The sequence below is a fragment of the Sphaeramia orbicularis genome, chromosome 1 (genome assembly GCF_902148855.1).
Source record: "Sphaeramia orbicularis chromosome 1, fSphaOr1.1, whole genome shotgun sequence".
Lineage (NCBI taxonomy): Eukaryota > Metazoa > Chordata > Actinopteri > Kurtiformes > Apogonidae > Sphaeramia > Sphaeramia orbicularis.
This window is the reverse complement of record NC_043957.1, coordinates 18927604-18954431: the sequence shown is the minus strand read 5'-3', so window position 1 is coordinate 18954431 and position 26828 is coordinate 18927604. Positions and strand designations below refer to the sequence as shown.

The window sequence follows — 26828 nt, the reverse complement described above, 5'->3', positions numbered from 1 at the left end:
GGAGAGAGCGGAGACAGGGAAGGGAGAGGGAAGCTGGTGAAGCCACTGATATTCGTGAAGACGGCAAGTGTTTTTTCTTCCTTTGCTGTGGTGACCCAGAGCTGCTGCTGCTGCTGCTGGTCTGCAGAGAGACAGAGGGAGCAGGGAAGAGAAAACACAAGGAGACACTGAGAGAAAGACAGAAAGAAAGAGAAGACGAGGCCCAGCCCATCTTGCCATTGATCTTGAGGCGATCAAGGTGAGTGTGTTTTTATTCTTCCATGCTGCAGCCTGTGTGTGCTAATGTGTGTGTCTGTCTCACACAGATCTCTTGCAGTGCGTGTGCAGACAGGCATGATGATGGCAGGGGAGTCCTCATGTATTCCTTTTTGTGTGGTGTTTTGTAACAGAAGAGCAGTCAGTGAGTTGAGCTGCATATTGATGCAATGCTGCTTGGTTTTATAAGCTGCTTTATCTGTCGTGGAGGTGGCACCCATCATGCCAGTGTGTACAGTACGTATGTATGTATTCTTCATTGTCTGTGCATATATATGTCACTGTGTCACTATGCATTTGTTGATTTGTCCACACAGAGACCCCCCTTTTTTTTTGGTCTGTGGAGAATGTGGTGTGAGTTTCCTTTTCATTGAGTGGGTGTGTTCTTGGTGACCCTGCTAAAAGTCGTCTCCACCACTGTCTATCTGTGCACTGACTCAATCAGAGGCACTCTGATATGCTGAATCTGTCCTATCCAATGGAATTAGGTCAGCTCGGACTGCTCACAGTAATTATATAACATCAGAGAGCTTTGGTGTTGCAGTATCTGTTCAGAATTAGCCACATTGTAGGTACAAACCCTGTGAGAGCCAAAATATTTGGTTAAGACCATGCTCATATAATTTCTTACTCAAGAAATGAAAATTTTAGTAGTATTTAATCTTTTTTTAATCTTTGAATTTGAAGAACTCATTCATTAATTTGAATCCAAAATTAATAAAAGCAGGGCAGTGACTTCTAACAGAACTGAAAGAGTCAAGTAGCTGATAACAGTGCTAATTCTTTATGTCTGTTTTATCACAGCGAGTCGACACCGAAAAGGACACACCACGGTTAATTCAAGCATGGATACCAGCAAATCAAGCCTGGAGTTCTGACGACAGGACTTTCTCAAATAAAGGATTCAACACCTTTTTCTATGCAGGATTTAGATCCAGTTGATCAATCAGTTGATGGAAAACTGACCTGAGACCTGAGGTGAGACTTTACTTTTTCCATTTGGATTTGGGAGGTTTTGGAAGCTACATTCATGTGGGATCAGGTTTACAACTGGGAAACATCATGGAGACAATACTGCAAGCTGGATAAGCATTACAGAGAACTTGTAAAAAGGTGTTTTTGCTGAGTGTCACAACAGTGACACCATGGTTTCAGAGTGGGACGTCCCATTGGCTTGTCTTGCTAAATCAAGACGACCTGAAGGCGGATCTGTGATTTCCTGTGAACAGATCACTTACACTAAAATGGAATAAGGATTTTCTTCTTTCCTCCACCTTTGGTTTGTAAAAAGTAAATCACAATAAGGGTGATTTCCATCACACTGAGTGTGGAGCCTCTGAGAGGCACATCGATGTCCCTTTAGCCTCCACGGCAGAGGGACGGCCTATTCAAGTCACCTGAAGACCAAGGTGTGGGGCAGTGAACAAGTGAGTGAGGCGATTGTGGCTGGCTGAGTCAGCTCCAAATGGGGGCCGGTTGTGAGCCGGTCTGACCCCGGTTTGACCTTGCAGTGACCTTTGACCTCACCGGTCCTGGCTCTCCACCTGCTCTGTTGCCTGGGTTCCGGAACGCTCCGCCCTGGGGCCCAGAACGAGCCAATCAGGATGAAGAAGAGCCGCAGCGTGCTGTCGGTGACTGGAGAAGAGGTAAGAAGGACAATCTGAATGATCACAAACATGTCACATGTTCATGTATGAGTACACAACGGCGACATCATGACTACACTGTGTGTTTGTCAGTGTTGTCTTCCATGACATCCAAAGCTAGCCGCTCCCTTTGTTCTTGTCGTCAAGGTCTGTGGACACACTCAGAAGTCTGAGTGGACAGTGTGAAGCCCTCATACCTCTCCATTCACTTCCTCCATGGAAATGAGCTTTTTTCATGTAAATGGAACATCTGCCATCATACACTGTCCAGTTTGACAGATTTTGCTGAGCAGGTGTCCACACATTAATATTTGTGTGTGAATTTAAGCATCGTTCCACATCTGGGTCTGGACGACATCAAATGCAGCATGGAAGCAACACGGCACTGTTGCCTAGCAACTGCTACCATTCCCCCAGTGTTTTGTTGCTACGGTACTGCAGTGCAGATCAGCCTCTAAGAGCTCGGTCTGTAGAGGCCTTATCCCAGACACACACACACTTCCCGTACACACACGTATGTACCCAAACACACGCACACATATCACATAAACATGCATCTGTTATTTTAGTCTGCTTTGAAGTTTTACCCTGCTCAGTTTTTTAGGTACACGAGCCAATGCAGGAGCACATTTGTTTCATTTACATTTCCGAATAAATATTTGGGGTTATTTGCTCCTGTTTTCTCTTTTGAAGCTGTTGCCCTTTCTGCCTCTGGTTGCCACCTGAGCTCCTTCTTGTCTCGCAGGGCAATGACACAGATATAACAGGTGCTGGGGAGAAGGCGGAGTCATCTCGCTACAGCCGCTCGTATACGTCTGGGGCCACACTCGGGGCTGAGCTACGCAGAGGGAGGAGCAGAAGACTCTCATCAAGTCTCCAGGTATCAAACAAAAGCAGGGCTCTGTTCAGCTTTTAGGACCACAAATGCAAAAAACAGTCACTGCACTTCTGTGGACAGCTGTCTTTTATTTTTGCTTGTTTGTTCTATAACATATTGCCTCATGTACATTCAAATATACTTTGGTTTATATTAGGTATACAAACTCTGCTTGTCAAAATAAAGGCCTTATTTCAATTAATTATAGACTAAGAAAAGGTTCAAATTAACCCAATAGTGCCTGATAGTGTGCATGAGGCTTCCAAACTGGAATTATTAATTTTGAGGGCAGATGAGAGCTCTAAAAAAATAAAATAAAATCGCATTTTTTTAGTTATTGTAATTAATCAATTGTAAACTTTTTTAATTGTGAATGTGTTTGTCCTCAGTTCAAAAATTTACAACATAAACACAGTTAAATTACAGTTAGTGGAGGTCAGTTCTATGTGGAGCTAAGCCAGTGTTTTTCAACCTTGGGGTTGGGACCCCACGTGGGGTCGCCTGGAATTCAAATGGGGTTGTCTGAAATTCCTAGTAACTGATAAAAAAAAAAATTACTAATAAGAAATATATGGTGAGTTGACAGAGACAATCCCAATACATAAAAGACATGACAAACTGTGAAGCTGAAACTGAAGCACTGTGGTACTGTTTATCCTTCAAATGTTCATTGTGGTCAGTTTCAGATGCTGCAGCTCTTTCATAATTCATAGTTTGAGTTATTGTTTGTTCAGTATTATTTTGCAGCCTTGTAAATACAAGCTCAACTAACTGTACATATCCTGACCAAGGAAAATAAAATGTTCACTTTGTGCAGTGATCTACACCTGGCTTTTCTGCCTCTATCCATACTAATATACATTATATAGACTAAATGTCATCTAAAATTAACATTTATTTGCAATATAGTATAGCTAACTATTACATGATCAGAACCAAATTAATTTTAGCAAAAAAAATGTCTCCGTTTTGAATGTTTGGGGGTTGCCAGAAATTTGTGATGTTAAAGTGGGGTCATGAGCCAGAAAAGGCTGAGAACCACTGAGCTAAGCGCTGGCTTATAATGGCTCCAAGCAAATCTTTAGATTTAATCAAGAATTAAAAATATGGACTTGCGTGATTTTCAATTTTAAAAAATTTCAATACTTGAGGAGTAAATCTCATTGATATCAGAACATACAGAACAAATACACAGCTTTTATACATTTTTATTAAGGATACTATGTTAACAGCCAACTTCAAGATCCAGTAACTAGGTTTATTTTTTTATGATGTAAACCTACTTTAAGTGGGAATACACCAGGGTTCATAAAAATAAACCTAGAGATTTACAATAATGGGATTATAATGGAAAATTAAGTAGAAAAAATTAAAAGCTACCTGGCTAACTAAAACGTAATTGCACTTTAAGGTTGTGTAAATCTTATTGACACTGATCATGCAATATTGGTGTCATCTCATTGCTCTCTACACTAATTTTCTTACTTATCATTATGTTGAATAAAAGTAAAAATGACAGAAAAACATACTTTATTACATTATCAATATAGGGTAACAATGCAGACTTTAATCGTGTCAGGGTATGTAAACATTTCTAATGAACACCATGGCTTAAAATGTCTCACATTCAGTTCATACATGCATAACTGAGTGTTTTTTGCTATGTATTTTAGCGATGAATGTATTTGTATCATTTATTTAGCCAAATAATCATCAAATGTCTTGTTTTTCATCACTACAAATCATTCTTTTCATTTTTAACGTCTTACTTAAACAGTTTTTAAATTAATGAGATGTGTTTTGAGAAAAAAGAAGACTATTATAATAACTTGTTGAAATACTTGTTTTAGCAGTGATTTGGTAAAAAAAAATTATGTAAGAATACAAAACCTGCTTATCCACTGAATAAGAGTAGATTAGTGTTGATCACAAAATATGATATTTAATAGATTATTGGAATATTACATGATACAATACATTTAGTTTCAAGGATATAGCAAACAAATACTCACCTATACATGAAATAACATAGAGCATCAGTATGGGTCATTTTATCCCATGTTGCTTATTAGAATTATAATCATAAAAATGTAAAAAAAAAAAAAAATTAAAAAAAAAAATTAAAAAGGACAAATTTAAGTAAGGGTTGTGATGCTCAAAACAAGTAAACTGAGGAATATCTGGTATACTGAATGATGAAATTAATTTATTGCAAAGACTGAGGGAAACAAAAAGTCAGTGAGGTGATCAGGAATTTCTGGTACAAGTTCTGCTTCAGTTAAATGAGTAAAATATGTAAAAACACTTAAAATTTTACATATGTTTAGGTTTTTGTCAAAGTATATTGTATTTTACGGTATTCTCGTTGTTCCTCTGTAATTGTTAAGTTGTTATTTATAGACAGCGTGTCCTCGGTTTTACCCTCTGGCCTCCAGGTTCCTTGCTGGCTTCGACCTCGAGACCGCACTCGTTCTCCAGAGGTCCTGAGCAATGCGGCGCGTCCCACAACTCTCCCCCTCCGAATCCCACCACGCATTTCCATCACACAAGCAGACGCTGACAGGTTCACACCAGATTAAACATCTCTTTTCTCGAGCGGCTATTGATTTCTTTTTGCTTGTTTTGCTGTCAGTCCACTTTAATCCTCACACTTCATCCATCTGCTCCGGTTTCCAGTTACGAGGGAGAAAATGGAGTGTCCCCGGGTCACACCCCTCTGGGCTCTCAGAGTCCAGGCCTCACCCTGCACACCTCCTTCCCCCAGGGCCAGAGGAGAGAGTCCTTCCTGTACCGCTCGGACTCCGACTACGATATGTCGCCCAAGACGGTCTCACGCAACTCCTCCCTCGCCAGCGAAGGGTAAACAAAAGAATGAATGAATGAGAGGGAGAAAGCGTACTGTATATGTACTTGTGTAAAAATCTTTTCATAATAAATGTTTCTGCTCTCTGCGCTCTTTTCCAACTCTTTCAGGCATACAGCAGAAGACTTTATTGTCACACCTTTTGCTCAAGTGAGTTATTAAACTATTACACTGGGTTACAAAAAAATGTTTTTTGCAAGTTGTCTAGGTTTTTTCAACTGAATTAGGACCATTTTGCACCGCTAAATCCAAATATGACATCTGTTTTTCTCAATCAGGTCAGGTTTTTTTGTTAATTTGATTTTGAAAAATTTGATCTTCTCACAAAATATAATAATTAATACCAAAATAAGATTGGTAAGCACACTTTATGAAACTTGTGACTTGATTCCTGTTAGGTATAATGGTATATTCACCGCAGATGTAGCAGAATACGTCAGGCTTATTTTTGCAAGATCTTCTAGTCGAAGCCATTTCATTCACCTGTAATATTAAATCATAAATTGGCAAAAGTAAAATCTTCAGAACTCGTATATTGCAAGAAATATGAAAGAATTTTGTATCATATGATGTGAAAATGCCCATAAATGTAAGCAAAAATGTTAAAAAGCCAATATGTAGCATAGTTCAGAAAGTTGACCTGATTGAGCAAAATTAATGTGATTTTTGGATTCAGCACACCAAAATTATCCTACATCAGCTCAAAAAACTTAAACAATAAATTTGTTGTTGACTAGTGTTATGAGTGTACTCCGTATACTGTGTAACATTCCTGCCCTGCTGTCATATCAGAACATTGTATTTAAATCTTTTTATTTATTTATTTTTTTATTTAGTTTAGTTTATTTTGAATATGCAACAAGACAAAGTAATCTTACGTGGTCCTTAGAAATAAAACAGGTAGTAAGAAGTCATGGAAAAAAACAAAACTTATACATATACATGACTTCATCTGCACATTTGAAAAGGAGTGGGAGGAAATATAACTTATTTAATCCCACCCCTTTTCCACACAACAGTCTATCCTTTAGCATCCTATCACCAAAATATATGAAAAGTCAAGTCACTTAGATCTTTTGAAAGTAATTAACCTCACTTATCATCCTCACATACACATACATACACACACACCCATAATGACATAACAGAAAAGTGAATAAATAAATAAATAAATAAGTACAAACATATATATACATATATACATACATCCTTGAAGGCAACACAAATGAATACACAATATACAGGGTGGGGAAGCAAAATTTACAATGAACATTTAGTTGTTTTTTCTCAGCAGGCACTACGTCAATTGTTTTGAAACCAAACATATACTGATGTCCTAATCATACCTAACACTATTATCCATACCTTTTCAGAAACTTTTGCCCATATGAGTAATCAGGAAAGCAAACGTCAAAGAGTGTGTGATTTGCTGAATGCACTCGTCACACCAAAGGAGATTTCAAAAATAGTTGGAGTGTCCATAAAGACTGTTTATAATGGAAAGAAGAGAATGACTATGAGCAAAACTATTACGGGAAAGTCTGGAAGTGGAGGAAGCAACAAAAAACGTACCAAAGATTTTATTAAAGCTCTCAAATCCAAAATCCTAAAGGATCCAACCAAATCCATGAGAAAAATGGCAATTGAACTTGAGGTAGACAACAAGACTGTTAGAAATGCAGTAAAATATGATTTGAAGTTAAAATCTTACACAAGAACACCACAACACTTGTTGACAACAGCAACAAATCCTACTTTAGCAATTTTTGGGAATCATGTTTATGGCCGCCTTCAAGCCCAGATCTAAACCCTCTGGATTCTGCTATTTGGGACGTTTTAGAACATGCTACCAATAGAACATCACACAGCAATGTCGACTTTCTTAAAGATACTATTAAAGAAGAATGGGAGAAGTTGTCACCCGAATATTTGAGGAACACTTGCGCAAGTTTCAGGAAGCGTGTGAAGGCAGTTATTGAGAAAGAAGGAGGACACATAGAATAAAAACATTTTCTATTATGTAAATTTTCTTGTGGCAAATAAATTCTCATGACTTTCAATAAACTAATTGGTCATACACTGTCTTTCAATCCCTACCTCAACATATTGTAAATTTTGCTTCCCCACCCTGTAGTAAACAATAAAACAAAGTAAACAACAACAGCAATCAAGCAAAACATAAAAATCAACAAACAAAATCAGACGAGACAGAATATTAATGTGACAAAAGCATTAGGACCCTCTATCTTTATACTGGGACCAGACCGTCTGTTTATACACCAGTTTAAATCAGTGGATATTTTGGCATTGCTTTTGTTGGATGTCTAGACTGTTCCATAGTTTTCATCTGGACCTGGTTATTTATTTCATTTTGCTGATTCTGTTTATGTCCTGTTCCCGCTGCACCACTCTTCATTTAGGTTCTGGCCAGTCTACGATCAGTACGGAGTAACTTCACCATTCTCGCCAATGTCTCCACACCAACAGTCAAGTGAGTAACACAACTTTAACTGTCCTGAAATACGCATTATGATAGACGGTTGTCTTTTGGATTATGCCAGTGTTTCTCAAAATGTGGGGCCGGCCCCCCTGGGGAGGCGTGAAGGCTTGCCAGGGGGGCATGGGATCATTTCTAGGTGTTTATTTTTTCTTCAGGTTAGAACATGTAGCAGGTGGAACTAATGTTTTAGCGTTGGAGCACCCTGGATTCATTTTAGGGATGTACAACAAAAAAATCTACTGCCATGGTGATCTGTCACTAGACTAGACAAAGAGTTTAGGTTTGGAAAATGGACAAGGATTGGACGGGAAAAGAAAAATGTGCAATGTTTCTGTTTTTGCACAGTTTGCACTTTAATGTTCTGAGATGTGCAATGTAAACGGGCTCATTGCAGTCACTGATATTGTTACAATGTTCATCTTTGTTACCAAAATTTTTTTGTTGTTCTGTAAAAAAATGTACCTTATTGTCATAGTTGTAAGATAATTACTCATTTCCTATTTTTATTTGGAAAAGTAATGTCTCAGGGGGCAGTCTTGTTGAGTTCATTTGTGTTGTTCAATCAAAAATCTAAGTTATTTTTAATTTGCACAACAAATTATTCAAGGAAAAGCAAAAAGTATTCTTACGATACTGATGTTTCTTTCAGTAAAAGTAATAATTGCACCACAGGTACAATGTTGTTGGGGTTGAGGGGGGCTTGGAGATTTTTCATGCTCCAAAGGGGGGCCCGACAGAAAAAGATTGAGAACCACTGGATTATTGAGAGGAGACATAAATGAATTGTATAAGACAGAAAAGACAGTAACCAGCCGAACAGTAAACAGTATACTTCTATATGTTGACATATGCAGATATTTTTGGACCAAAGTAAGACCTAAAATCCCCTCTGCATCTGACAAATACTGGACTTTTATGAGAAATTAGTTTTTATTTTTACACCCCTTTTCCAGTCTCATCTTGAGGATCATACTGAGTGATATCCTATCTCAGATGTATTACTTTTGGCTTATCTCCTTTCCAGTATAGTTCACAAGTAGACTTGTTTCTGATTCAATATATGCATATTTTGTGATATTATTCTTTTTTTAATATATATTGTGCCTGCCCAAAAAACACGTCTCATTATGTGTTTATATTATGTGCAATATCAATGAAAAAACAGCATGTGCAGTGAAGTAAACATGCATTATTTGTTATAGAATATTTATTGAGCAAGGAATTAGTGCTGTTGTAGTTTTTTTGTTTTGTTTTTTTTTCTTACCATTGTTGGTATGTAATTATCGCTGTTCTTTACCACTTGTGGTATTGCAGTTTTTTTGTCTTTACCATTGTTGGTATGTAATTATTACCATGTAAATTGACGGTTAACTGTGACCTGTGGTAACACCACCAGGAATGTACTTTGTTTCTATTTTTTTTTACACACATTTTGGTTATGCAACGTAAATACTGTCAAATGAGTTTATTCTAATTTGGTATAGGCCTTTTTTGTTCCATTTTGCTCATTGTTCTGGCTTGAAGTCGAAGGACAGGTGTGAGTATTTAAAACATTATTATGTTCAGTTATTTGAATGAGAATAGGGGTGGGATTAAATAAGTTTTTCTTCTTCCCACTCCTTTTCGAGTATAAATGAATGATTTTTTTGGGGGGGAATTTTGAATTTGCTTGTATAGTATAAATGCTCGAAATAAACAAACAAATGAAATGAAATGAATATGTCCAGGAGGATTTATTTAGTTCCTCATATTGGTGTTGGCCTTAGGAGCCCAATATTAGTCAGACTAATACCTTGAAAGGAACATATTGCAAGAAATAAGGTTAAATGCCCTCAGATGGCATTTTACCTTAACCCTTTATAGGGCACTCATAGAAATACTCTGAAATTCAAATTTTCAACCTTAGTGTGTTATTGGAGGACATAACCAGACTTCATTACTTTTGTGAAGTTTTTCAAACATTTTTATTGTCATGTAGAAAATCTAGGTCACTCAAGTTACCATATTTAGTTCCTTGCCTGTAAGTGGAAAAACAAAAAAAAAATCCAAGATGTAAATATAAAAAATACAAGAAAATCACATGTATTTTAGAACATTTTTGACAACACTTGTAGAACATTAGAACAACATAACTGCTGATCCAGACCCCTGTCCACATCCACATTATGAACGTCATTCCTTCCATTAGTACCATTGCTTCATGGTACCTAACAAAGCAGGTACACTCACTGTTCATGCAGAGGTGGACCTTACAGACCTTGTAGACCACATTGGACCTGAGACTGTTGACTCACTGTCCTCACTGGAACTGTTGTTGTCACTTCCTTGTAATGTATGTGGAAATGACCAAAAATAGCCACTTGTCCGATAAAGGGTTAAGGTGAAGGTACAAGACTTGTTGTAATACTTCATACTTTGCCCTTTTACCTATATTTTACGTACAGGTTTTTTTTATTACTGTTTCTACTGAGTGCTACTTTATGTATTTTTGTTGATATTTTTCATACATTTTATATTTCTTACTTTTAATATTACTATCCCTATGCTGCTGTAACACTGCAAATTTCCCTGATGTGGGACTAACAACGGATTATCTTATCTTATCTTATCTTAAGCTTCCGATATAAAAACAGAGACAGCTTCTTTTCAGATAACTGGGTCTAAAATAAGCAGTTTGCCCTCTGTCAATCCTCCAGTACTGTTGAAAATACCCCAACACACTAGCTTGATCTTCAAGGGTGTCTATACAAAGGTATCCATGGTACTGACAGGAAAGGGGTGTGGCCAGCTGTGGCTAATTTGCATGTAAAGCAACAGATACTGAAACAGCCTGTGAACCATCTGTGAAGTACCATGAGATGAAATGAAATAGAAAATACACATTCTGGAGTCATGTGAGATTTGAAAAGATCTGACTGAATGCAAATATTCATATACATTTTCATGCTGTTGTTGTTTGTAGGAGGTCTCCTCTGGGTGGGGTGTGCGTCAGTCCCAGGGCGACACTATCAGACCAGCAGTACCAGCAGCTCGCCCTGGACACCCTGGAGGAACTGGACTGGTGCTTGGACCAGCTGGAAACCATTCAGACTCACCGCTCTGTCAGTGAAATGGCCTCAAACAAGGTACAAAAGAGTCATTTGGTCGCAGTGGAAGATATGCAGATACAGAACAGAGCGAAATGGGAGCTGGTACTGCCAAAAGTGTGGATCTACAGGTGAAGAGAAATATACTGACAAGTTTTATAAATGCTGAGGTTGGATGTTTAGGTTTGGTTCAGCGCATTCAGTTTTTCTTAAGTTCCAGACATTTAAGTTCAATATGTACTAACTCCAATTCTTAAGAGGTTGGTACATTTTCTAAAATATACTAAACTAAAATCTGTACTACAGTTCCCTGCAGCCCTTAATTATCTAACAAAAGTAAACCGTTTTCATGTGCATTTTGTCAGCATAAAGAAATTAGATTTTTTTTGTCTGCAACACATTTAGAAAACTTGAGATAGTTACGCCTTTTAAAGACAGCTGCAAAAAATATTAACAAGCTTATATTGACAGAGGGTTGAACATGTTTCCTTGCTAGGTCTCTGCAGACTTCTTCTTTTTTCCATCCAGCGTTTACATGCATTAACTGCTATGTTTGAGTTTATTTCCCTTTAACCAAAAAGCCAACAATGAACAAACAAAACTCTAACTCTAATGAGTTTTGTTTTGTTTTTTGTTTTTTAAATCAGCGGCGAGGGGGATATTTAACACATAAAGACCCAGTGTTACTTTTATGGCAGTTCCAAAATATTTTTTTCTCTATATTTAGCTTTTCCTAAGTGATTTATCACCGTTTATTATGACATAATCCTCTGTATTTTGTGATTTTTCAGTGAACGTCAGGTATTTTCCTATATTTAATTTACTGATCATGAGGATGTTCATAAAAGCTCAGATTAAAGTTGATGGTTATTATATCAAAAACAGAGAAAACTTAAGAAAAAGTGACTTTTTCACTAAAATCTATCATTAACTGAACATAAACCCAGTGTCTCCATCAATTGTCATTGATTCCAACTCCATGGGTTTTACTGGTGAGTCAATGTTGTAGAAGATGACAGTGCTTCCACATTCACTACGGAGCCTCTGAACGTCCAAATGGGTCATATCTGATGACCATGAAAAGATGATAAACTGTATTTTACACCAATTATTTACATGTATTGATAGGATTAGTGGACCAGCAGGTATTTAACATTTTAGATCAGTAGATGGTTTTGGTCGTCGGTGGCTGATTTGATCTTTGAGTTAATCGACTGGAATCTAAAATGCCATCACTAGACATCACTAAATATCACACTGAACTTTTCAAGGTTATGCCTGAAAATTCAAAGTTATGTTCATCACTACATTAACTTATTTTATGATGGTCATAATGCTCTGTCTCTTCTCTAAAACCAACGATGCAATCTCAAATCTCTTTTCTTTAAAACCATTAAATCAAAACACTTGATTATTACATGTCGCTCCTGCTACAAACAGCTATCTAATACTTTCTTGTTTTTGTCCTTTCCAGTTTAAAAGAATGCTGAACAGAGAACTGTCACATCTGTCAGAGATGAGTCGATCTGGTAACCAGGTGTCTGAATACATCTCCAGCACCTTCATGGGTAAGTATAGAACCAGAGTCACATATATGTCCGAAACGTTCACAGCCTTACCTAATAAATACAATAAATCATTCAATGTTTTTGTGTTGATCTGAAGACAAGCAGAACGAGGTGGAAATCCCGTCTCCTACCCTGAAAGACAAACCTATGAGTCACATCAGCGGAGTGAGGAAACTGTCTCACAGCTCCAGTCTCTCCAGCACATCCATGCCTCGCTTTGGCGTAAACACGGACCACGAGGACGAGCTCGCCAAGGTCTTGTTGTCTGTCTGTGTTTTCTTTCTTGCTCACATAACATAAGTAACAAATCAATTCTGGTCAGACTTCAGTCAGACTGTGTTGAGTTAAAAATACAGCTTCTCAGGTCTGTACAGCGTGTCTCGCACATTTATGGATTTGTGATTTAGTGCTGTGGCACCACTGTGGTCTGTGCGTTAGAATAGTACAAACAGGTTATTGAAGTGAGGTTTGCCTTCTCTAAACTGAAGCTGCAACCCAGCATGAGATCTGAAAATGTACTGCAGCTGATCCACGCATTTAATCCCAACTCTGATCAACACATCTGACTAAAAGAAGTTTATTACCTCCACCAAGGACAGCAGAGGTTATGTTTTCATCTGGGTTTGTTTGTTTGTCTGTCTGTCTGTTAGTAAGATAAGTCAAAAAGTTATGGACGGATTTTGAAGAAATTTGCAGGAAATGTTGATACCAGCATAAGGAACAAATGATTCAGTTTGGTGGTAATCGGGAGGGGGGACGGGGGCGTTTTTTTTTTTTTTTGTTTTGGGTTTTTTTTTGTTTGCCTGTCTGTTTGCAAGATAACTCAAAATGTTATGGATGGATTTTGATGAAATTTTCAGGAAATGTTGATACTGGAACAAGAAACAAATGATTAAATTTCGGGTGGGGGGGGCTGATCTGCCTTGGCGGTCGTCTGCGCTCTCCGAGTACTTTTCTAGTTATATACTACCATTCTCTGGTTAAAAAAAATCTATCTGTTGATTTGTGCATTTCTCTTGATAAGAAAGTGAAACCATTTGTTATTGCAATAGCACACAGCAATACTGTCCACAAAAATTACTTTTTTACCCAATCATCAAGCGCAATAATAAAAACAAAGACTGTCACAATGATTTCCAAAGCTATGTGTATCTATATTTGTTGTGCCAAATTAATTCACTCTAAACTATGAGATTATTTTTGTTCATTGTAAAAAAAAAAAAAAAAAAAAGCTATATTTTTAGGCACAGGAAGGCATGTTTATTTGTTAAGCACATTTCCAGAGGAAGGTAATTTTGTGTGCTATAAAATATTAGTGTTTAAAGGCTAAAATAGAAAATAAAAGCTGTAAGAAATAAAGAAGTGAAAGTACAGTTGCAGTGTTGAACAGGAAGGTCTTTATTCTTAATGTTAAAGAACTGGGTTGTGGTTGATCTTCAGTTATTGTCATATGGTTTTGTGACATATTTTGTCTGTTTCATCAAACCAGGAGTTGGAGGAACTGGACAAGTGGAGTTTTAACATTTTCAAAGTAGCAGAATTCTCTAATAACAGACCACTGAGCTGCATCATGTACGCCATCTTCCAGGTAAACCCAGCAAATGTGGATGGATTTGTAGCGCGGTGTGTGTGTATGTTTGTGTCTTTAATGTTTGTGGGTTTACTCGTGTGCGATGTCTTTGTCTCATCAGGAGCGGGAGCTGCTGAAGACGTTTCGAATCCCAGTCGACACCTTTGTAACTTACGTGATGACCCTGGAGGACCATTACCATGGAAACGTAGCATACCACAACAGTCTACATGCTGCAGATGTCACCCAGTCCACACACGTCCTCCTCTCAACACCTGCTCTGGATGTAAGTCAGCGCACACACACAGGAAGTGGAAGCACCTGGCGTCACAGAGCCTCATCATTCTGTGTGACATGGCAGATGCATTTTCATCACAGAACACCATCCAGTGCTGTTCAATAGAGCTTTATTATCCCTCAAGGTCTGGAAAAATGATTCATATGCCTTCCTCAGACACAGCGAAAAATGTTCAAAAACACAATGTTACAGAAAAAAAAAAACATCCCACACATTCGTGACTGTTCTTTTGTTTATTCATTCTGTTAAATATAGCCAAACACAGACAAAACTTGTCTCTTGTACCATTTCTTCACAAGTTAGATTAGACCCGGGGTCTCAAACTCATTTTCTTTCAGGGGCCACATTCAGCCTGAATTGCTCTCCAGTGGGCCGAACCAGTAAAATAATAGCATAATAACCTATAAATAATGACAATTCCAAATTTTTATCTTTGTTTTAGTGCAAAAATAAACCCATTAAATTATGAAAATACTTACTTTTATCAACTATTCAAACAAAATGATGTGAATAACCTGAAAAAACTGAAATTTCTTAAGAAAAGGAAGTGTAATTTTAACAATATTATGCCTCAACTTATCATCTGCACATGTGCATTATGGATCGAGTTGTTAAAGTTGTGCTTAATTTTCTTTAGCCATTTTAGGTTGTTCATATTTGTTCAGGTTATTCACATTTTATTGTTACAGGATAGTTTGCAAATGTAAATATTTTCATAATGTAATGTTATTTTTTACACTAAAACAAAGACAAATATTTGAAGCTGTCATTACTTACAGGCATAATGTAATATTTTTTTCACATCAAACCGAGAAGAAAATATGGAGTCATAATTTTTTGTAGGTTATTATGCTGTTATTATTTTACTGTAGATCACATTGGTCTGTATGTGGAACCTGAGCTAAAATGAGTTTGACAGCTTTGACTGTGGAATGTTTGCCCTTTGCAAATTCATCCCACGGGCCGGATTTGAACCTTTGGTGGGCCACATTTGGCCCCTGGGCCGCATGTTTGAGACCTGTATTAGACTGTATGTCAAGGATGGGATTTTATGTGTAACTGGAGTGTTTATGCCCTCACACCAGTTCAAATGTAGAAAGCAGAACAACTCTATAACGCACAGCTGAATAAGGCAAAATATCTGGTTAGCCAGCATCAGCTAAACACACACACATAGTACCTTTACATATGCATTAATAGTCTTATTCTGACAGTATTCATGTAAGCAGTTTATTCTGTTTGGATATTCTGAATGAGGCCTTTTTTAAACGTGCCATTTCCTAGGACATGTGGGATATGTAAATATTCTGGTTTTGTCAGGATTCTTTGGACATGTATACAGCACATTTGGAACATGCGTCTCCTTTGTAACAGATGGCCTTGTTTACTGTCAGCTGGGGTCGAGACAAAGATCCTCTCTGGTAGAGATGCACGCCTCAAACAAAAGCCCAGATTTGTGGTCAAGAGGAGAATCGCATTTCCCTTTGAACATTATTAAAAGAGGATATGAACAGGTTTTCATTATGCACGGATAATAATAGTAGTTGAAGGAAGGCCACCAGTGAAAAATATTGATATGTAAAAATCCCCCTTCACGGGTACGCATGCCTGAATGTAAACAGGAGAATATATGCAGTAATAAAATGTGAATATCAAAGTAGATTGGACTAAATAAAACACAAGCTGCATGTCACCTTTTGCTCCATTTGCCCACTGTGTTTTGATTGTTTTCCAGGCGGTCTTCACTGATCTGGAGATCCTCGCTGCTCTGTTCGCTGCAGCTATCCACGATGTCGACCACCCAGGAGTGTCTAATCAGTTCCTCATTAATACCAGTGAGTACACACACAGCGGTAGAATACATGGGAGTGTTTGGATGAGCTGTGTTGACAGTCGCTCCTCTCTCCTCAGACTCAGAGCTGGCCCTCATGTACAATGACGAGTCTGTTCTGGAGAACCACCACCTCGCTGTGGGTTTCAAGCTCCTGCACCAGGAAAACTGTGACATCTTCCAGAACCTCACGAAAAGGCAGAGGCAGAGCCTTCGAAAGCTCGTCATTGACATGGTTAGAGCACTCACGACTTTAACCCACACACATCACAACATATCACCAAACAAATCACCCAGCAGATCACAGTGAACTGCTCCTCCACACGTTCTGATTAATGATAACACAGGATTTGATGCATTTTAGACTTATTATAATTTTTTAATGCATTTATTTATTTAATATTTATATTTAACGTTTATGTCACTGATGATTGTTGGTGATGATGTTGTTGTCTCCGGGTCGGTGGGGAGTCTTTGCCCCAAGTGGAGGAGTTTAAGTATCTTGGGGTCTTGTTCACGAGTGAGGGAAGGATGGAGCGTGAGATTGACAGACGGATCGGTGCAGCGTCTGCAGTGATGCAGTCACTGTACCGGTCTGTCGTGGTGAAGAAGGAGCTGAGCCGAGAGGCGAAGCTCTCGATTTACCGGTCAATCTACGTTCCTACCCTCACCTATGGTCATGAGCTTTGGGTCATGACTGAAAGGACAAGATCCCGGATACAAGCGGTCGAAATGAGTTTCCTCCGTCGGGTGGCTGGGCGCACCCTTAGGGATAGGGTGAGGAGCTCAGTCACCAGGGAGGAGCTCGGAGTAGGGCCGCTGCTCCTCCGCGTCGAGAGGGGCCAGCTGAGGTGGCTCGGGCATCTGTTTCGGATGCCTCCTGGACGCCTCCCTGGGGAGGTGTTCCGGGCATGTCCCACCGGGAGGAGACCTCGGGGAAGACCCAGGACACGTTGGAGAGACTATGTCTCTCGGCTGGCCTGGGAACGCCTCGGGGTCCCCCCGGAAGAGCTGGAGGAGGTGTCTGGGGAGAGGGAAGTCTGGGCATCCCTGCTTAGACTGTTACCCCCGCGACCCGGCCCCGGATAAGCGGAAGAAAATGGATGGATGGATGATTGTTGGATCATCTTTCATATTTTTTTACCAAAAGTATCTACTGTATATCATAATACTGGAAGGGCTCAGAGCGTGTGTGTTTGTGTGTGTGTGTCTGCATCTGCACAGTTCTGAGAAATGTTGATGTTTTTAACTGGCCAATGTGGTACCTACAGTTGAGGGATAGTTCCATTTCCACATTAAATATCTCGGCAAGTTGATAGGACCAATATTTTGGGAGATATTGCTCATTCTGGAATACAATAGCCTCACAATCATGTTGCTCGGTTGACAGGAAGCGCAGTACCACACTGCATAAAAACAAATGAAGTTAAAAACAGGACATTTACTAACTTCAGCCCCGTATAAATATGACCCATGGGGAACGCGCTAGTATCATATATCCCATAACCTCATTTAATGCTAAAAATACTTACATAAGCACCTACATTTAAAAACGTTCCCAAAGTTTTTATGCTCCTTCGAAGTAGTTAGGCTTCATGCACACCACAGGAAATAGGATAAACACTCAGACATTTAACTCAGGTTGGCTGTTCAACTAACACCTGCTTGGCATCTCTTCTTTTTGAAATTAAAATTTTTATTGATATTTGCAACAAACATTCCAGAAAGGAAACAAATAAATAAAATAAACAACCACAACTAACCTGACGAATTCAAGAATATTGTCATCAAGCATAAAAATATAGTAATTGCTGGAAAAAGGTCACGTGAACTGATGAGGAAATGTTTTTTCTTGGTTTCAATCATGGAATCACAGCCATTTGTTTGTAATAATAGGTTTGTTGTTGTAAAGTAACATGTATTCTGTGAGAGCGCCACAGCAGATCACAGAGGAGCACGTATTCATTTATAATGTGAAGATCCCTTTAAGCCAGGGGTGTCAAACGTTCGGCCTGTGGGCCAAAACCGGCTCGCCAAAGAGTCCAATCCGGCTGAATGATGAATTTGTGAAATGCAAAAAATTACACTGAAAATATTAACAATCACAGGTGTCCAAATCATTTTAGTTCTGGAGCCACATTCAGCTCAATTTGATCTCAAGTGGGTCTGACCAGTAAATTACTATCATAATTACATATAAATAATGCCAACTACAAAACTTTCTCTGTTTTAGTGTAAAAAGTAAAATTACATGAAAGTGTTTACATTTACAAACTATCCTTTCACAATAAATATGAAGTGAACAAATGTGAACAACCTGAAATGTCTTTAGAGACGTAAGTGTAATTTTACCAATATCCTACCTGTTACTAAATGTTTAGTGTCTTTGTAGATCCACTGTGATCTGTAAGTTGTAATGTACAGTGTAAATGTGAAGCTGAGGTATAAGACTGTTTTTCTTATGAAATTCTGGGGTTCCTGGTTGTTAATATTTTTAAAGGGTACTTTGTAGGTGTACATATTTTTATTATGTAATTTTACTTTTTTCAATGTTATTATTTTTACTGGTCTGGCCACTTCAGATCATATTGGGCTGTATGTGGACCCTGAACCCAAATGAGTCTGGCACCCCTGCTTTAAGCTATGGCTAATACATAACTGACCAATTTATTTCATCTGAAGACAGAACAACAACAGAATGCTATGCTATGGTAAATTCTGTTTATATTTGTAACTGTCTGCTGTGGTGTAAGTCATGCATCAGCAGTGGTCGCATTTGGTCGAAACAATGCTATGGTAAAAAAATAAATTAACTGTTTTATAACGCTCTGGAAAAGTGAAACCAAAATATATAAAATAGGGGGGTTTCCATGTTGAGTAAAGTAGTAGAGTCGTGTCTGATAGAACCCTAAGGGCAATACAGGGTGGGGAAGCAAAAGTTACAATATATTGAGGCAGGGATTAAAAGACAGTGTATGACCAATTAGTTTATTGAAAGTCATGAGAATTTATTTGCCACAAGAAAATTTACATAATAGAAAATGTTTTTATTCTATGTGTCCTCCTTCTTTCTCAATAACTGCCTTCACACGCTTCCTTAAACTTGCGCAAGTGTTCCTCAAATATTCGGGTGACAACTTCTCCCATTCTTTTTTAATAGTATCTTCCAGACTTTCTCGTAATAGTTTTGCTCATAGTCATTCTCTTCTTTACATTATAAACAGTCTTTATGGACACTCCAACTATTTCTGAAATCTCCTTTGGTGTGACGAGTGCATTCAGCAAGTCACACACTCTTTGACGTTTGCTTTCCTGATTACTCATATAGGCAAAAGTTTCTGAAAAGGTATGGATAATAGTGTTAGGTATGATTAGGATATCAATATATGTTTGGTTTCAAAACAATTGACGTAGTGCCTGCTGAGAAAAAACAACTAAATGTTCATTGTAAATTTTGCTTCCCCACCCTGTAATTCTAATTATATTCAGAAATTAAAGAAATAAAGGGAACAAACAAAAAACATTTGTCATTTGTGCTGTTTCCTAGTTGTTACTTGTGTCTGTTTGTGTGCAGGTGTTAGCTACAGACATGTCCAAACACATGACCTTGTTGGCTGACCTCAAGACGATGGTGGAAACTAAGAAGGTGACGAGCTCTGGCGTGTTACTTCTGGACCACTACACAGAACGCATACAGGTAACAGCCCTCCGACAGCTCTGCTTATACCGAATGGGCCGTCCTCTCTGTGTATTTACTGTTTTGTACGTGCACTGCTTCCTGTGTGTGTGTGTGTGTGTGTGTGTGTAGGTACTGAGGAACATGGTGCACTGTGCAGACCTCAGCAACCCCACCAAACCACTACCGCTGTACCGACAGTGGACAGAGAGGATCATGGAGGAGTTTTTCAGACAGGGTGACAAAGAGCGAGAGAGGGGGATGGAGATCAGCGCTATGTGCGACAAACACACTGCTTCTGTGGAGAAAAGTCAGGTAAATACTCACTGATTATACACAGTAACCGACTGTTCATCTGGTGGTGTTTATTTAAAATAGTTTAAAATCCTTTACCCCAGCTGGTGTTTTCAACCTCTACATCATTTTTGTCTTACATGTTTTTACCCTCGGTCCTCACCGCAGGGTATTGTCATCAGTTCGACGTCCATCCGTCTGTTTGTCCGTATGTGCAAAACTTTGGCATAGACTGAAGGGCGATGGTTTTCAAGTGCGTGCATGTTATCTTTTATTTTGTTACTCTTTTACATCATTTTTGCCTTATATGTCACTATTATGGCATCTTTTATGTCATTTCTTCTCTTTCGTGCGGTCAAGTTCTTCCACAGAATGCTGTTCTTCTACTTCAGTTTGGAAATCATATTGAATTACCCTACTTCCTCAAATAAAAACCAGGAACCAACAATTACAAGCCAGTTCTTCTAATGGTAGCCAGTGCTGAAGTCGTTTACAGCTTGAGGGAAAAGATAATATGGATAAACGCACCTGTCGTATAATGCACTGCCAGTAAAGCCCAATGTCCATTTCTTAAAGTTTGACTTAATCTACTCAATATAATCTAGCTATTTTTAACATTTTGCTGTTCTAGAGCCCCCATCTTAAATAAGTTATTGTCCCATTGTAGTCACAGCAGATGTGTATGTTTGTGTGTCTGTCTTTTTCAATGAAACGATCTTTTGCAGAAACAGGAAGATAATGTTTACTCAACAAAAGCTCTGTTACATAATATACTGATTGTATTAACTGAAACACTGGGGGGGATTATGTAATGAACAAGTGTTCAGAGAACGCAAACCTCCGTCAAGCACCCCAAACAGTGTGCGTGTATGGACTATTTCTTTTTAAATTAAACAGTTTCAGGGTTGTTCCTTACAGCAGAAAAAGTTGAAGCTTGGTACCAGTCATGTGTATGTCAAATTATATTAAATTCCAATCAATATTTGTTGAGTTATAATGAAAAATGTGTCGTAAATGGGATTTTCAGTGTTAAATTGAAATGTCCAGAGTCCACATTCCACAGTGGATGTGGACAATTTTGTGCCAGATACAAGATATTGTTATAAGCTACAGGTGTATCAAATTGGAGGCTAATCGGAGTCTTTTGGAATTTTTTATGAATTTTTCGAAAATTGCTCAATAATGACAGATAGGAAAATTTGAGATTTTGTGACCTTGCTGTGACCTTGCTGTGACCTACTTGGCCCAAAATTTAACGGGTTCGTCCCAGGGCCTAGGCCTATCTGTGGGTAAAATTTGGTAAAGATGGTTGTAATAGTTTTCCCATAAAGTTGCTAACAAACAAACACGCAAACAAAGACAAAACACAAAGCAAAGTGATCACAATACCTCCTGGCAGAGGTAATAAGGAAGTGCTGCATTTGTAGAAAAGCGTATTGTTGTTCTTATAACACTGCAAACAGGAGGAGTTTTTTTTTTTTTTTTTTTTTTTTAACTGAAACAGGGTCATTTCTAGTTAAGAAATTACACAGGCAAACTAATACATAATTCCTTCTAGTAAAGGTACATAAGGTAACCCCCCCCTTTTTATTTTACTAAACTAAACTAACTAACTAACAATTGGGGACTTAATTAATAACAGCTCTATGACCCAGTGTTTTTGAACATAATGCAGGGTTCTTTAACAAAGTGAAATGCATTATTCTTGTATTTAGGAGGAAATTTCTATCATGGAATATATATAAAAACACTCAAACTTTTTCAAAATATTGAGTTTAGTATTTTTCATGAGACTCTTTTTATACCCCTGCCTGCCCAAAGGGTGGGGGTATAAAGGTATCCTTGTAAATACACCAGGAATTCTGTCTGTCCGTCTTTCCAGTCATCCTTCCATCCATCCTTCTCAGATTTTTATCCATCCCATTTCTCAGACACTATTCTCTCAGCGCTTTTTAAATTTGACACACATGTTCTTTACCACGGGGAGAGGTGCAGTGCACAGTTTCAATGCCAGAATGATTTTTTTATTTTTTTTTATTTTTTTTATTTTTTTTTACAAATTTTGGAAAAGTTTTTGGAAAGAATGAAAGTTAAGACTCAAAATGTATCCCCAGGTAGGCAGGATATGAGTGAGCAGGAGGGGGTATTAGTAAACTGTATATTTTTTCACTTGTTAATTACAGTGGTGGAAATAGGATTCATTATGTATCTGTGTTTTTTTGTTTTTTTTCTTTTATCCAGTGTTGTATAGTAACGAAGTAATAATACTTCACTACTGTACTCAAGTATGTTTTGGGAGACTATGTTTTTTAATGAGTATTTTCTATTCTGTTTACTTTCGCTTTCACTTCACTACATTTCCTAACTCAATTGCATACTTCTACTCCCATGCATTTTTAATGCACGGTATCTTTACTCGTTACAAAAAATAAATTAAAGGAAGTTTGGTGTTTTCACGGCTGAGATTACAACAAAGTCAGGAAGTTGATTTATCATTGGGCCTAACTGTGTAATGAACAAGTGCAAACGACGGTCCACACTCAACCTGTGGGTGATCTGTAGATGTGAGCAGCAGCGTAATATTCAACATTCTGACTGTCTTTGGTTATTAATAACATTTATTTGTACTTTTACTTTCATTACTTGAGTACATTTAATTGTAGATTACTTGGTATACTTAAGTACAGTAAAAACTAGATACTTAAAGACTTTAACTTGAGTAGTATTTCAGTTGGTGACTTGAACTTCTACCAAAGTAATTTTTTGTAGGGTACTTCTACTCAACTGTGACTTTCCAGTACTTTATACGACACTGCTTCTATCCATCTGTTATCAGATAAGGTCACAATATAGAGTCTACAATTCATTTCTTATTTTGTTGTTGTATTTTGGGTGCATAAATAAGTATTGTTCAAGTGTAAGTGTATTAATAATGAACTCCACGTACGTTGGTACAACTTGTTCCCTTCTTCTAGGTGGGTTTCATCGACTACATCGTCCACCCGCTGTGGGAGACGTGGGCGGACCTGGTCCACCCGGACGCCCAGGAGTTACTGGACACACTGGAGGAGAACCGGGAGTGGTACCTGAACACCATGCCCCAGTCCCCCTCCCCTCCACCGGACCGACACCTACAGCACGACCGCTTTCAGTTCGAACTGACCCTGGAGGACATAGAACACAACAACCACAACCACATCCACCTGAAGAACAACGGCGGCGGAAGGAGCGCGAGGAGCAGTGGCAGGAAAGCCATCTGCGACGCCGACAGAACGCAGAACGGCGACGAACAGAACCACATCAAAACTGAAGAAAGAGAGGACGAGAATCACAACAGTGAACAGAACGGGGTGGAGGGTGGAGAGGAGGAGGGAGGAGGAGAGGAAAAAGAAGAGGAGAACACGGAAACGGAAAAAGAAGGGGAGGAAACAAGTGATTTGGGGAAGGAGGAGGAGACGAAAGGAGGTGAGGAAGGAATACTGGAAGAGGAGGGGGAAGGTGAAAAAGAGGGAGAAGAGGAAGAAAGTAAAGAAAAGGAGGAGGGAGAGGAAGCGCAAGAAGAAGAAAATGTGGAAGAACAGGAAAAAGAAGAAGAAAATGTAGAGGAGGAGGAAAAAGAAGAAAATGTGGAGGAACAGGAAAAAGAAGAAGAAAATGTGGAAGGGGAGGAAAAAGAAGAAGAAAATGTGGAAGGGGAGGAAAAAGAAGAAGAAAATGTGGAAGAGGAAAAAGAAGAAGAAAATGTGGAAGAACAGGAAAAAGAAGAAGAAAATGTAGAGGAACAGGAAGAAGAAGAAGAAAATGTGGGAGGTGAGGGTGATGGAGAAGGGGAAGAAGATGAGGAAAAAGAAGCTCAGGGGGAAGAAGAAGAAGAAAATGAGGTGGTGGGAGAAGAGGAGAATGTGGAAGAGACAGAGAACAAAGAAGAGGAGGAAAATGATACTGAGGCAAATGAAGAGGAAAGTTAATGGGATGTAGAAACTGGACCAGGGTCAGTCAGGAAAGACGGAAAATGAGGTTTAATTTAGAATAGACGGAGCCGGACACCAAACAAACCCACATAAACCAGAGCGAACGCCTTCAGATCTTTGAGTCTTAACTGTGGACCGACTGCGTTAGAGAGACTCGTCATCGTATCTGTACATGTGTCACTGCCGCGAAAAAAGCGTTTTATCAACCTTTTGTAGCTCCTGAAAACCTGAAATTGCAAATAAGTGCGTGCCTGTCCTCCTCCTCTGAGACTACGATCTTCCACCGCCGTCTGTTACTGCCTCTGTCTCGTCCACGAGGAAGATAACGCCACACACCATTAATTCCAGACACTTGTACGACTGTTCAAAGAATGTTCTGTTTGTCAGAAAAGAAAAAAAAAAAGCCAAAAAAAAAAAAAAAGTCTGGAAAGTGTAGTCTGTCGTCTTCTATTTACTACATAAACTTTCCTCTTCCAAACAGGCCCTGAGCTCTGGTCTAGGGACACTTTCTTTAACTTCCTCATGTACTAACCTTAAAGCAACAATGCTGGATTTCTGTCATTTTGCAGTTCTGTATGAAACACATCTGGACAGTTTGCAGAACAGCAGAATTATTGTACGTGTCAATGTCGGTTCAAAGCGCCCAGTATTCATCCCATTAGAATCTGATGCAAGACTGTGAGTCCTGTCCTGGGTGGATTGTGTGGTGAACTGTCCCACGACCAGCACTGAGCAATTCAGCCCCGCCCCCCTGACAAAAAGAGGGAGGGGCTACTCATCCATGAAGCAATGAACTGTGGAACCAGGCTAAAGGGTGTGATGGTCTTCCACAAATCCCTTTTTTTTCTTTTTTTCTTTTTTTGTAAAAATGGTATTTGGCACTTTATCTAACACCCCTGTTACATATATGTACATAATAAACATGTATTTTAATCTGCTGATGTCATAATAAATATGATCAATGAAGTTGATGATGTTGTTTTGTGATCTTGGATAAAATTGGGAATAATTTTCTCACAACAGCAATTTTTTAACAATATGTGTCATAACTGAGGATGAGGACTTTATGCAAAAAATATATCAAGTGTCAGGTTTTAGTCTGAATTACTATACTTATTTACGGCCCTTTTCTACTTCTTTGGAGGGGACAAACGCTTATTTTATTTTATTTTATTTTATTTTAGGGGTGAGTCTCGAAACACTTTGCTACAGACCCCCGGCAATTAAAGGGTTCATATGTTCAAGACCTACAAACATTTTAATGCTGTCTTCCAAATTTTTCTTTGCATTTCACCTTTCCTAAGTGATTTATCGGCATTTATTAGGAAACTATTTTCTGCATTTGGCATTTTTCTGTGAAAATCATGTATTTTCCTACATTAAATTTACAGATCATGTGGACATTTATAAAATCTCAGAATAAATTCAAAGATTATTATAACAAAACAGCAAAAACTGAAGAAAAACATCTTTTTACTTGAAGCTGAACCCTGTCCTCTATAGGAAGTCAGCTATTTAGGTTTGATGGTACAGTTTTTTGCCTGTTTTCTTTACTGCAGAAACAGTGATATTTCACTTCTTTGTTATATTTTATAGTTTATATTTCACTAGAAATTTGTCAATAACTCACCCTACAATGTTCCCAAACATGCATGAGGTTCCACCCTGACGTACCAGGTCCAGGCAGACAAAAAACATCTTAGGGCCATAATCTAAACTGAACAGGAAGTCCAACATTTTGTTTTGAATATTGAATTTTTGTCATGTTTTTGCTGTTTTGGATTGTTGTACTGTCAATACAAGGAGTATCTCATTTGCAGAGCATTCAAATGCATGAAGTTTCCCTTAGACCAGTGTTTCTCAACCTTTTTTTGAACAAACGCCTCTCATCGTCATCATGAGCCTCCTACCACCCCTCACGAAAAAAATTTTGAGAGAGAAGATCGTGAAGAGGAGACAGTTTTTCAGTGCACCAGGAAGGCATTTCAGTGTTCAGTGAAGTCACCACGCAAACTGTTACCAGTTCATTAAAATACGGGTTTACATTCATTGTACAAGGACGTTTACAGCAGGGTGCGATTTGTTGGGGGGGATGGAAGGGAACAACCCCGCTCTGGTTTTTACATTCCTGCTTCTGCTCAATGAATTTGATTCTCGGGGGGGATAACAGGCAGGTTGTGACTGAGTTTTCTTACATGTATATCCTACATTACTGGCACTACCGTTCGCCTGAACTGAACTGTCGGCAGTCTCAGAATTTGCGAACATCCCCATGCACTGGGACGCCATAAAGGGGGGGTAAACATGAAAAATTCATGGGGCCCACACACGTTTGTGGGGGAGGGGGCACACAGAGCAGTGGAGGGGGTCCAGTGGATACAGATTAGAAGCTG

General features: G+C 38.6%; 1 protein-coding gene across 1 annotated transcript; it reads left to right on the top strand.

Annotated features, from left to right (window-relative positions):
- Positions 1–25406, top strand: LOC115426732 (cAMP-specific 3',5'-cyclic phosphodiesterase 4C-like). Its single transcript, XM_030144912.1, has 17 exons — positions 1–238; positions 1060–1901; positions 2647–2781; positions 5214–5341; positions 5455–5637; positions 5752–5791; positions 8062–8132; positions 11104–11266; positions 12702–12795; positions 12893–13050; positions 14285–14383; positions 14487–14651; positions 16399–16498; positions 16575–16729; positions 20069–20191; positions 20303–20485; positions 23440–25406. Exons 2-17 carry the CDS (start codon positions 1860–1862, stop codon positions 24430–24432), a joined length of 2832 nt encoding a protein of 943 aa, XP_030000772.1. The 5' UTR covers positions 1–238; positions 1060–1859; the 3' UTR covers positions 24433–25406.
- The last annotated feature ends 1422 nt before the right edge of the window (positions 25407–26828 follow it).

Excerpts from the sequence above, each read along its gene's own strand:
- LOC115426732 (XM_030144912.1), top strand. The coding sequence starts at position 1,860 with ATGAAGAAGAGCCGCAGCGTGCTGTCGGTGACTGGAGAAGAG. Across the intron at positions 5,342-5,454 it reads ACACAAGCAGACGCTGACAG|TTACGAGGGAGAAAATGGAG; the intron begins GTTCACACCAGA and ends TCCGGTTTCCAG. Across the intron at positions 16,730-20,068 it reads GAAAGCTCGTCATTGACATG|GTGTTAGCTACAGACATGTC; the intron begins GTTAGAGCACTC and ends GTTTGTGTGCAG.